Raw genomic sequence first — 13,065 nt, 5'->3', positions numbered from 1 at the left:
CTGGTTCCGGTGACTGCCCTTCTTAGGCCGGCTTGCTGAGTCTCTAGCTATGGAATTTTCTCTCCTGTCCTCGGGCTTTGTTTCCGACTCCCTGCTCTGGAAATCTTTGGTTTCCTGCTACACAAAGGTGGTGCCTTTTTAAAGATCCCCAATTAAAAAATCATGTCTCTTCTGGCCCACCTGAGACCCCTGGGAAACGTGTTCATGCCCTTTCTAAAACAACCTCCCCTCCAGTTACCCATTTGCCTTGCCTTTTCTTTTGGATAATGATAAAATTAGATCCACCAGGTGATTAATCTGAGACCTAGATACTTTAAATTGATGGTAATAGGAATTTGCACTAAGCTGGCAGTTGCCTTTATACTTTCAGTAAGCAAAGAGCTTAAAAGGAAAAATTAATAGATACCAGATTTGTGGGGAGGGGACGGCTTAATTCCGGCCAGCCTAACGCTGTTAGTGGGGCATCCATGTGCCACTCCCGAGGGACTTCTAGGGGCCACAGGGCTGTCAGCCAGCACACTGTGCCCTCTGAATGTTTTGGAATATATAAACCATCGTTCCTTTTGAGTGTAACATTTTCATGAATATGAGCTATTTTTCCCTCTGCTGGGTCAAATTAGTAAAGTGTTCATATATAATTGCCATTGAGCCAGTTAAACAATCATCTGTTAGATCTGCCACAAGCGAGGCTGTGCTAGGCACTCTGTCGCATTCGGTGCTGCTAGAACCCATAGGCAGCCCAGCTCTCTTCCCCACACCTGCAGTGGATGTGGGCAGAATCCCTTGACTGCCCCTCCTCATCACTGTCCCACTGCTCTGGGGCCAGCCAGCCGTATGGGGGGCCCCCCGCCCCTCTGAGGAATTGGCTCACGTGTTAAATTCATATTAAAGTTGTAGCCTAGCCTTAATTTGGTTTCACAAAACTCTTTGAAATGCCAGTCATTATTATCTTATTTTAAAAAGAGAGAAAGCAGATGAGCAAAGCCATTTCTGTTCCCCACCTTGGCTGGTCCGACTGTTTGCCAGCTCTCCCTGTGGGGCAGTTGGCCTCTCCCACCTGTGTTTTGATCAGAATTAATTACCAGTGTCAGGGAACTCCTCCCTCAGAGCAGTTTGCTCTCCTGGCAGTTGTGTGCAGCGTCTGGGGAATGGTTACAGGAAGGGGGCTTGGGTTTGGATCGGCTGATGCTGAGGGAGGTTGCCAGGAAAGGGGGTCTGTCATGTCAGGTGACACTTGCACCACTGTCACACCCAGGGCCTCTGGAGTTATGGGTCCTTGTCCATTGTGATCAGCCTCTTCCCTCAGTCAGGAACCCAGGCCCTGAGAAGCACTGGGGACTCACTGTAGCTTATCCTCCTTTCAGCCTGACCTTGGATCTCCTGCCCCTGAATCGCAGGTTCAGGTGGACTGAAGACCGAAGGGTGGAAGGCTAGCATGAGGACCAGGGGCTTGGTTTGGCCATGTGGTCCGGGGTGGGGATTGAGCAGTGGGGGCTCAGGTGGAGTAGTTCCTTCTCCCCACACCTTTCCCAGTCCCGTTCTCTCAGCCATGAAGTGGACAGTATCTACCGCAGTCCCTAGGGAAGAAGAAGGGGACTCTGTGACAGGCTTAGAGAATCCTGAGCACACATCCTCCTTTTCCGAGCCCAGAGCTCCCCGCTGTACGCTGGCTCCGAGGGCAGCCCTCTGTGGAAGGAGCTTGCAGAGCAAGGCTACAGCAACTGTCTCCCCCAACCCCCAGCCTCTTCAACCCCAGTGTGTGACAGGAGGATGGGGTGGTAGGTCCCGGGCAAGAGCAGACCTCTCTCCAAAGTCCTTGTGCTGACAGCAGACACACAGGGCAGTGTTTGAGTGGCTGGGTTGACACGTGGACCCTGAGAGTCTGGTGTGTAAGGGGTGGGAGTCAGATGAACCCTCACGTGCTGTTGGGTGGAGGGAAGCCCCTGGAAAGGCTTCTCTTCAGTGCCAGGAAGGACCCCTGGCCCTGCAGCCTCCCTCACACACAACACTTGATCCTTCCCCTCCCCTGCAGGGTGCCCGCACTGTAAGAAGGTCATCCCACACTTTACCGCCACTGCCAACGTCTTCAAAGAGGACCGAAAGGTAAGGATACCCTTCCTCATTTCTTGTCCTGCCCCTGACTTTGCTCAGCCCTCGGTTCCTCTACTTTCCTCCCTTCCACTTCAGCTCCCTTTCCTGAATAGACTGCTGACATCAGGGAATTCCTGGGAACCAGGACATTCTTTTCATAAGGCAGGATCGGGCAGGCTGAGTTTCTGCTGAAGAATCAGCTAGCAGAAATGGGTACCCTGAACTGTTTCAGCCCTTTATGGGAAGAGGGGATTGGAAAAGGGGTCACCTGCTTATTTTTAGCATTTGAATCTTTTTACAGTAGGATTTGTAGTCATGCATTACTTACGTAATTGAAAATACAAATAAAAAATATCCAACAAAAATGAACTGGAGGCAGTCAAGGTGGAGGAGGGCAAGGCTGTCTGCAGAGCCTCGTCCCGCCGAAAAGGCTCCTACAGCTGCTGACTGATGAAGCATAAAATTAACAAGGTAGAACTGCAGATTGGATTAAAGTGTGGGGAGAGGGCACCCCCAGGCACCTCCCCAGGCAGCTCCAGCAGCCAGGACAGCGTGGGCTGCCACCAGGTGAGGGCAATGTGTGACTCTGGGGCCGAGGGGTGGCGTGGCAGGGGTAGACCTGGAGCTCAGGCACGGTACAGCTTGACTGCTGCTGAATCATGTGGCTTGGATAAGTCCTGTCAACTCTCCAGGCCTTGAGTTCTCCTCTCACCAAGGTTGGCATCCTGTTGTAGATGATCATGAAGACTCTGCCTAGCCTGGGACTCTGTTGTGGGAACCTGTCCCCCACCAGGCCACAGAAGCATGCTGATACATGCAACCCAAAGCTGCATGCGTGTGCACCGGGTGGAGTCCTTAGGGGCAGCTAGAGCAGGCTGGACACACATGCCAGGACACGCTGGAGTTGGCCCTGGGTGGGGTGACAGTGACGGCATGTAAGCTCTGTACAGGGACAGAAGGTCAGAGGGAGCCAGGCTGGGGCACAGGGACATGTGTGGGGAGGGGGGCAAACTTGGGACTCAGATCCCTGGACCCTTCCCTGGACTCAGGATGTCCTGTTGTCACCCACAAAGTCTGGCTATGCCTTGAGGATCCCTTCATCACATCAGGAGGGATATAAGGACCAGAAACCTTTTCTCCTTTGCCTGCCCCTTGGCCTGTATCAAGAGGGGCGTGGCAAGAAGAGGCTTCCTGTCTTCCATCTCCCTGCCCACCCAGACCCCCCTGCCACCCAGGCTCAGTTCCAGCATGACTCTGTCACAGTCTGGGTGTTAGTTGGTGTGGGGAAGACTTTGCTCCCTGCAGCCAGCATGGGACTGGCAGTCAGTCCACACTGACCCCCATCACCCCTCACCTGGAAAACTCTGGACAGACAGGAAAGTGACTGAGGTGTGGGGTCTCCCTGCCGCTGGCTGCTAAGGTCTCTATGGCTCCAGGGTCTGTGACGGGATCACCTCAGTCCAGGTGGGGCCAGGCTGGCTGTGCCCACAGTGAGCAGCCAACGGCCAGTCCTCCTCTTCCTCTCTGCCCTCTGCTGATGCACAGGGACTCCGTTTCCACAGGGAGCCCTCCTTCTCCAAGACACTGAAATGCCTTTGCTTAATTGTCTCAGCTTGGAACAGTAATGTTACTGGCCTTTTCCTGGGGTCATTCCCTGTCGGTTATTTCCTTGCTTCTCTCCTTCCAGCTCCCTTTATCCCAAGCCAGAGATCACCCTCACTCGTTTTAATCTCGTGTCCTCTCTGCCAGGCAGTTGGCAGGCCTGGGGTTCCTGGTTCCATGGCTCTCAGTAACCAGGGAAGCATTCACTCTCGGCCCAGGGGACTAGAGTTACCTGTGTCACAAGTGCTGGGTGCCATCCTAGAACTGTCCCATCAGAGGTCTAGGGATGGTTCTAGAAATTTGTAATATTTATCTATCTTTCTCTCTCTCTCTCTCTCTCTCTCTTCCTCTTCCTTCCTTCCTTCCTTGCTTCCTTCCTTCCTTCCTTTCTTTTTAGAGAGGGAGGGGGAGAATCCTAAGCAAACTCCACACTCAGTGCAGAGCCCAACGTGGGGCTCAGTCTCACGACCCTGAGATCATGACCTGAGCCCAAATCAAGAGTTGGATGCTTAAGCGACTGAGCCACCTAGCCACCCCCAGGAATTTGTAATTTTTAAGAGCTGCCTCTCATACTGGCCAGTAGCTGCTGTTTGGGGTCCAGTGGCCCATCCAGCCCTCTCCTGCTCATGGGGGTCACGTTCCAGAGAGGAGCTGTGTCCCTTGCCCAGGGACAGCCAGCCCCCAGTCGCTGACAACCAGAACAGAGTCTCTTGACTCCCACTTCTTCCAGACACCCTGTGCTGCTACCTCTTAGCTAGAATTGTATTCCACTCCCCAACACACCCAGAAGCCAGCCCCTGTTCCTTCCCCAATCAATATGCTGTTGGTTGTTCACTTCCATTTTCATAGCCAGAGTCAATATTAGCTCCTGCAGAGATTTATTTTACTGAATCAATAAAGCCGCATGAGGCAGCTCATATCTTAGGTGGGGAGCCTCCCCCCCTCCCAGGAGCTTACTAGGGAACTTGAGCAGTTGACACACTGGCTGGAGAGAGGGCTGCATGCTGCTCATGTTGGCACCAAAGGCCGTAGAGAAGGGGCCACAGAGGACACGGCCTGAGGTGGAAGGCTGGCCGATGCAGGCAGGGGCAGGGTTCCACTGGGCCGGCAAGGTTGGGCTCATCTCTCATGGCAGATCCAGGTGTCCCCAGCCTGGATCAGGCTGGCCAACGAAGTGGGAAGGTCATCCCAGGACAGGCGACCCAAGGCAGAGGGGGCTGCTGTAACTTTGGCCGTGGTGTGTGTACTCCCTTGCGTTGACAAAGCTGTCTGTCCATCAGAAAGGAAAGCTCCCTGAGCATAGAGACCTCATTGGTCCTTGAATTCCCTCCAGCCATGATGCCTGAAACCTCTGTAAATGTTGACTGAATGACCACACAGTAGCATTTGATATTTTCAGAAAACTCCTCTTCCTCTGATGCTTAAGAGGGTTATGTCATGTCCTTGTAGTAGTCACTGTAGCATAAGCAACTAAGTATTCTCTGTCTCCCATTTTACACAAGAAGAGATTGAATCTTTGAGAGGTTCAAAGCTCTCCCAAAGTTGTTCAGCTGGGAAGGGGCAGCTCAGAACCAGATAAACAGGCTTTGTCAGAGGTCTCCCAGAAGCAGACTCAGGTTCTGGAACTCGTGTATAGGGGGTTTATTTGGGAAATGGTCTCAGGCCACAGCCTCAGGGATGGAGGAAGAGGGGACAGTCAGGACAGGAGCCAGAACAGGTGTATTAATGAACAGATTGGTGCATGCGTAATTGGGTTCAGCTCTGGAGGCGTCACCAGGGACAGAATCCCCCACAGGTCAAGGAAGCAGGGGGACCTGTCCTCAAGTTCCAGCCAAGACTGGCCTTCCTTGGGGCTCCCTGCAGCTAAGAATTATGGGTGCCAGTGGCAAGTTTGGCTAAGGGGTCATGGCAAGATACCAACTATGGCAGAGCAAATCTAGAAATTATCGTGTACCTTCAGTGACAGTTCAGTCCGTGTAAACCTAGAGTGGGTTTTTGGGGGGGGGGGGCAGGCAGGCATCCAGACAGGAGAAATTGGGATAGGTGAGAAGAGGTTTATTGGCTGTCTCTCCTTTCCAGAGTCTAAGCTGCTTCCGTGAGAAAGAGCCACGCTCCACTCCTCTCCTCCCATAGAGAGGGAGTGTGAAGGAGCCTCTGGGGCCAGGAGCAGCACTCCATGTGAATGTGGCTGGCAGCTAGTTTAGGGGATTCGAAATAAGTATACATTTTTAATTTAGTCGATTTATAAAACTGTACACTACATTTCCCACAGCTTTGGGGCATGTATACAAATTAAATTCATAATTTAAAGCAGATGCAGGGAGAGCAGCACCCGGAGCAGCCCTCATCAAACACTTCCTCAGCCTAGCGGAGAGCCTTGGCCCTTCGCTGGGGGCGGACGCAGAGGGCTGCCGGGGTGAGCCGCCTCCCCCGGGCTGGGCCCCAAGAGCTGGAACGCTGAGGACAGCCGGAGGAGCATCTGCCTTATGTTTCTAAATAATCCAGAGAGCACTTTAGAGGGTGAGCTGGGGTTCTCAGAAGCCTGCAGGGGCCCGTCTGCCGGCCCAGTGAATTGGGCTCGGGGGCGGACACCAGCCAGCGGCTCGTTGAACCTGCCCGACAGAGACAGCTGCCCTCCGCTCCAGCCAGTGGCTGCCTGCGGGAATGCAGGGCGAATGCCGTCCAATCTGGCTTTCACACAGAAGCTGGAGAGCCAAACTTTTATATAAAATCTTCTGGCTCTTTTTCTAGGTTGGCAGCTAATTCAGGTTTATTTTTTTTGTTGTTGTTAAATTCTATGTGGGCCAAATAGAACAGGACTGAGAGCCAGATACGGATCGTGTGTGGCGAGTTTGCAAACTCGGCTCTAAGAAGTCTTATCGTACAGACGTTCTGTAGCTGAGGTGGGAGGGAAGCAGCAGAGCGGGGGGCCGGGGGGTTGCACTGGTGGCCCACTGGTGACAGGAGGAGAAGCTGCCCCTCGCTCTGCACTCTGTCGCCCCACTGCCTGCAGAGAGGGGTTCCTGCTCACCTGGGCACCAGGTCAGTGAGCCAACCAGGACTGTCGGTGGCCTGCAGGGTTCTTCTACTTGGAAAGGGGGCCTCCGTCCCCATGGGAAGAACCCGTAGCCATAGAACCATGTGAGCTGTGACTATGTAATCACTTGACATTTCAAGCATGGTGAAAGTTCAGTCGGAATGCCTTAATGGGCTCTGGCTCCCGGAGACTGCGTGCCCAGTCCCCTCCAGTCCTGGTGTGGGCAGGTGCCCCTTCTTGCACCTGCTGCCGAGTCCTGACTCGGGCTGTAGATCAAATCCTGTCTCCTGGGAAAGGCCTCCTTGGCCATAAAGCAGCCCCTCTGGCTATTGTCTTGAATCACCCTCTTTTAATTGCTTCAGAGCATTCACCAGGCTCTAAAATGATCTCACTTGTTATGTATCTATTAACTGCTTTCCTTCAGTAAGAGTGGCGGTCACTAAATGGCCGGACTTCTTCAAGGTCACCCGTGTGCCACTAGCACATAGCAGCCCTTGGGTACGTGCTCACTCATCAGAAGCTGCCCGCCCTGCTTCTGCAATGCTTGCGTTTGGTGTGTTGCATAAAGCGACCTTCTTTCCTCCTTCCCTGCTCTCTGACCAACAGACAGAAGGTTCCCCCGGTCTGCTTTATACCCTCTTATTTTAAAAAAACAGTAAAAATTAGGGAAAACTTCCAGTCTGTGGAATTTGTTAGACAGGCAGGAAGAGGCCAGTGGCCAATTTGGGAATCTCCTTCTAACTGAAAATTCCATTTGCTTTGGTCATGCCGAGCTCTTCCGGTCCCTGGAATGTGCTCCCCCAGCTGGAATGTCTTTCTCCTCCTTCAGGCCACTGCTCAGATGGCAAACGTGCAGAGCACCTCTGCCCCTCCTCTTGGCACCCTGGACCTTCTCCATCACCTCATACCTCCTTTTGTGCCTTGGAATTGTTTCTCTCTGACCCCTCTGACCAGACTCTGAGCCCCTACTAGGGGCAGAGCTCGTGTCTGGGGGCCGTAGGGAGGGGTGGTTAAGAGAGCAGTGAACACTTATTGACTACTAATCACGTGCCGGGTCCTGTGCCAAGTCACCGCCCCTGGATTCTCTTGCTCAGTCCTCAGCCTGATCACTTAGGTATTGTTATTACCCCCATTTTATAGATGAAGAAACTGAGGTTCCAAGAGACTAGGTCATTTTCCGAAAGTCTTCCTATGCTGCCAAGCCCAGATTTGCACTTCGGAAACTCGCCTTCAAAGCACTTGTTCTTAACCTTGGTCCTCTACTGCCTCCCAAACAGATGTTCGGAAAGTGTTGGTTGATAAATGAATGAGTCCCACCATGGCTCACAGAAAGCATCACAGAACCTGCAGTGTTTAAAAATGCTCTCAGGTCATCATTTCCTCGATGGCCATTATGCTCTTGATTTTAAAGGGTGGTCTGAGGCCCCTGCAAGCTGAGTCCCCTAACCTTACCTCTCTGCCTTGAGAACTGGAAGCAAGCCGTGGCGGTCTCCGTGGAGCTCTGAGCTGGGGAGGCTCTGGTTCAGCTCTTCGTCGCTATTGAGAGAAATCAGAGAAAGCACACGGTGTGGGCCTAAAGTGCTGTTCATGTGCAGAGGGTCCAGGCCTCGGGTCTCAAACAGGAGGCCGCCTGCACTGACCCAGCCTTTCTCCGGGCCCACAGATTGCCTGTGCTGCTGTGGACTGCGTCAAAGAGAAGAACCAGGACCTGTGTCAGCAGGAAGCCGTCAAGGCCTACCCCACAATCCACTACTACCACTATGGGAAGTTTGCAGAGAAGTATGACAGGGATCGGACGGTAAGCTGGGGAGAGGCATCTGCTCTGAGCTCTTTCTGTTGGGCAGGGAGACAGCCACTGAGAAGGGAGCAAAGGGAGACTTCCCAGACACCACAGAAGTTAGCCATGTGCGTGCTGCTGGGAAGGCAAGGGTTATGGGTCTGGCTGGGAGAGTGCCCCCAGAGATTGTTCTGGAGTCCAGCTCCCAGAGCCTGCGTGGGTTCCAGAGGTAGAGTGGCAAGGACTCCTCTGTAGCCAGGCAAGCCCTCCCGACATGGCCAGCTGCCTCTACTGGCCACTTCTCTGTGTCCAGAGGAGTGAGCACCTGGAGGGTCAGGGAAAGGGGAGAGAGGGAGAGGGTGCACATCTGCATCAGGGGTTAAAGGCTTTTTTCTCTTTCTCTTCCCCTTCCCTACAGGAATTGGGGTTTACCACTTTTATTCGAACGCTCCGGGAAGGAGACCATGAGAGACTAGGGAAGAAGAAGGAAGAGTTGTAATTTCTGCCTCAGAGAAAGCTTTTCCATTACACTGTGAATGATACCTGTTTTGTTGTTCTTTCTGAATTTCCACGTGTTCAAAAGACTAAATTTTTTATAGCCGCTTATGGCCATTTTGTACAATTTTTGAAATAAAATTAAACCGATTGTTTGGTGATATGGGTTGTTTCCACAGAGCCTGTGCTAACAGAGATGAGGAAGTGGACACTCGTGCTGTCCCTCATGCCACGCCCTCTCCTGGAAGGTGGGGAGCTGGCTGCACACCAGTGCCCCGTCTGCCCGGGAGAGACACGTGAGGGCAGAGTGGGCGCAAGGAGGAAGGCGTGGGACACTGCCCCTCTCAACCATTGGAAACCAAGACAGGGAGATCGGACCACAGCATATCCCATTAGAAACGACTGGTTTGGGGAGGAAGTCTGTTAAGATAATCAGAAAATGGGCTGCTGAAGCTAATGGTCACGAAGTACGAGCTTTTTCTGGATCATTTCGGTTTCAGCTTGGGTGTGTTTTCCTGGACTTCATTTACATGTTTCTCTTTCTTCAGCCATTTCTTGTCTTCTCTTTTCCTCTCTCCAGTCCTCCCTGCTCTCCCTTCACAAAAAAGCTGGGTCTCCAGTCTAGAGTTGAGTGCAGCGGTCAAGCCCAGGCTCAAACAGGCTTCTAAGAATGGAGTAGGAGAGGGGTCTTTATGCCACTGCTTGCTCTGCACACTGGAAGGGGCAGACGTGGGTGGCATGTTCTCCATAGGCATGCAGATGCTGGGTCAGCACCCCCTCACCCTGCCACAGTAACCTCCAGACATTACTCCCATGTTCTCTGTGGAGGGATGCCACCCAGGCGCCTGGTCTACCCCAGTGTCTCACTCTGCTTCCTTCCTTCATTCCATCTCTCTCCCAACTGGCTTTTACACCAGTCATGCTTTCTGCATCACTGGGTGACTTAACACTAGCCCTTGGAGTTGGAGAACCCTGTCCTGTGTCTTGTCTGCTCAGGGGGTAGAATGGCTCCTGCTCCCTCTGCCTTGACTTGACTTATAAGCTGCCATCCGAGCCTTGGATTTGGGCAGTTCAGAAGATGGGTTGCCCAAGTTGTAGTGCTTAGCTTCTCACTTGCATGTTTCTGTTGGCAACTTGGCTTTCAGGAAAAGCCCTGTTTCCTAGCCTGGTTTCCTCCCGGTGGCCTCCGGCCTTCCTGCTAATGGGTCTGCTGAGAAGGGACCAATAGCACAGAGCCGCAGAGCTCCTCATGGCTGTGCTGACAGGTGCCACGGCTCCGTCAGGTGAAATTGGAGGTTCCCAGCTCCCCAGTCCACCCCCTGCCGCTTCAGCCTTGCTTCTTTTCTCCTAAGCACGCACTTTCTCAGCAGTGGCCCTGGTCTTGCCTCAGGTGAATGGGCATGAAAGAAAGAAGCATGCATTTAAACACATGTCCTGCACTCCTGCTGGGTACTGTAGGCGGCCATACAAGGAGGCACGTAATCCTGACGCTGTGTAGTGTGCACCCATTCCTACAAGGGGCTCCCGAAAGCATATGTGTGCGCAGACATGCTTTTTCCCTAATGCTGACTTGGAGGTTTTGTGGGAGGAACGTATTTGCTTGTGTGTTAAAAAAAAAAAATGTTTTTAACTGCATCTTTAGAACAATACCTGACAAAAGCCACTTCCTGACTGAGGACAACTGGTGCTCACCTTCAAGGTGTGGGGCTTTCTTTTTGTCTATTCTGAGCCTCAAGGTCAGGCTTGCCTGGCCTGGCTTCTTGGTGTGGGCTTGAAAGCACTGGGAAATGGCATCCTCTTCTGCAGGATTTGATCCTTATAAGGCATTGTCAGAATGTCTAGTGATACCATGACTTTGGGCATGACCTGAGTAAGTTCACCCCAGCTCCATGCAGTGGCCTCTATGGACAGCGCGCCCTACCTCCACTCCCCACCCCACCCTCATCTATACACTCTGTCCCACCCTTCACCTCCATTCCCCCGTTCGGGAGCTCTGCGCAGATGGTGTCAGTACTGTGGCATCTAGTTAGTCCCGTTCCTCGTGCCCATGCTTGTTCCATGTGAAGTTCATTGATCTTCAGTGCAGACCCCTCCCTACTCCTCGAGGACCTGCTGTCATCTCACCCGCCTTGGTTCCCCTGGACCCTGCATTTGCAGGCAGATTTCTTAGCAGGAAGTGTCTGTGGGTTAGGGGAGAACTGATTCCCAATCTTCTTTCTGGGCTTTGACATAACCTTCACCTCAATTTCTGTCCTTTGGGTTACTCCTATTTCCCCTCCCCGCTGGTTTGCCTTAGCTTCCCGCCTTCCTCTGCATCCCCCATGCTTCTCGCCCACACCAGTGATTCCCCATCACTGCCTAACTGGAGATTTCAGAGCTGGCCCCCCAACACTTCTCATCTTCTCCATACTACTGCCTCCCTTTCTAGAAGTGCGTGGCTTCCAGAAACTTAAGGAGGTGATGCTCTGGGTTTAAGAAGTGATATGTGTGTGAGAGTGTGTGTGTGTGTGTGTGTAGCATTTCATTATGGTTTTGATTCGCATTTCCCTGTTGAGCATATTTTCAATACTTTTTGGCCATTTATAGATCTTCTTTGGAAAAACGTCTTTTGCCCATTTGCCACATGTGTTGTTTATTTTTTTTATCATTGCTGTCTTACATAAGTTCTGTGTATTTTCTAGATATGAATCCCTTATCTGATCTGATATGCAAATATTTTCGGCCATTCTGTGGGTTGCCTTTTCACTTTCTTAATAATGCCCTTTGATGCACACAAGTTTTTAATTTTGATAAAGTCCAGTTTATCTATTTTTTCTTTTGTTGTCTGTGCTTTTGTTTAGTATCCAAGAAATCATTACCAAATTCAGTGTCCAAAGCTTTTCTCCTATGTTTCCCTCTAAGAGTTTTATAGTTTTAGGTCTCATGTTTAGGACCTTGATTCATTTTGAGTTAAATGTAAAGTAAGGGACCAGCTTCATTGTTTCACATATGGCTATCCATTTTCCCCACCACCATGTGTAGAAAAGACCATCATTTCCTAATTGAATCTTGGCACCCTAGTCAGAAATCATTAGACCATATATGTGAAGTTTTATTTCTGGGCTTCCTATTCTATTGCATTTTTCTAGACATCTGTCTTTACGCCAGTACCAGTTTGGATTACTGTAGATTTGTAGTAAGCTTTGAAATTAGGAAGGGAAATTCCTCCAACTCCATTCTTTTTCAAGATGGTTTTAGCTGTTCAGGGTCCCTTGAAATTTCACATGTCTATGCCATTAATCATGTGTGTAATTTGTAAAACCAACACTGCAATCAAAATGCAAAACTGTCCACCACTATAGAGATTTTTGCTGCGTTCCTTTATGTTTACTCCTGTTCTCCCCTCCTCCTCACAAACATTGGCAACCACTAACTTGTTTTCCATCTCTAGCCTTTGCTCCTTTGGGGAATGTGATATAAATGGAATCCAACAATAAGTAATCTATTAAGATGGACTTTTTTCACTCTGCATAATGTCCTCGAGATCCATCTAGAGTGTATGTATCGGTATCTTGTTTCTTTTTATTGCTGAGCAATATTCCATGGTATGGAGGGATGTACCACAGTTTAACTATTTACCCAATAGGGAACATTTTTGTTGTTCCCAGTTTGGGACCATTACAAATGAAGCTGCCTTTTGTCTAGAGGTAAATTTTCATCTCTCTGGGGTAAATACCAGGAATATGATGGCTGGGTCATATGTTAAGGGTATGTTTAGCTTTTAAAGAAATTGCCAAAATTTCCAGAGTGGTTGTACCATTTACTTTCTTACCAACAATGTATGAGCGATACAATTTCTCCATATCCTGCCCAACATTTGTCATTTAAAAAATTTTTAGCTGTTCTAATAGGTATTAGTAATATATCATGGTCTCATTGTACTTTTCCCTAATGATTAGCAATGTTGACTATTTTTTAATGTGCTTATTTGCCATCTGTATATCCTCTTCAGTGAGATGCCTCTTGTCTTTTGCCCATTTTCTAATTGGACTATTATTTTTTTACTGTTGAATTTGGAAGTTCT

The 13,065-nt window shown here is 50.6% G+C and overlaps 1 protein-coding gene across 1 annotated transcript in view; it reads left to right on the top strand.

Annotated features, from left to right (window-relative positions):
• PDIA5 (protein disulfide isomerase family A member 5) overlaps nucleotides 1-9,163 on the top strand; it is a 90,998-nt gene extending 81,835 nt beyond the window's left edge. The window contains exons 15-17 of the mRNA XM_044252201.1: nucleotides 2,033-2,103; nucleotides 8,394-8,528; nucleotides 8,926-9,163. Of these exons, the coding sequence (XP_044108136.1) occupies nucleotides 2,033-2,103; nucleotides 8,394-8,528; nucleotides 8,926-9,006 (287 nt within the window). The 3' untranslated portion in view covers nucleotides 9,007-9,163. The remainder of the gene's footprint in view (nucleotides 1-2,032; nucleotides 2,104-8,393; nucleotides 8,529-8,925) is intronic.
• Nucleotides 9,164-13,065: the final 3,902 nt, after the last annotated feature.

This window comes from Neovison vison, chromosome 6 (assembly GCF_020171115.1).
Source record: "Neovison vison isolate M4711 chromosome 6, ASM_NN_V1, whole genome shotgun sequence".
Lineage (NCBI taxonomy): Eukaryota > Metazoa > Chordata > Mammalia > Carnivora > Mustelidae > Neogale > Neogale vison.
This window is presented reverse-complemented; position numbering and strand designations above follow the sequence as displayed.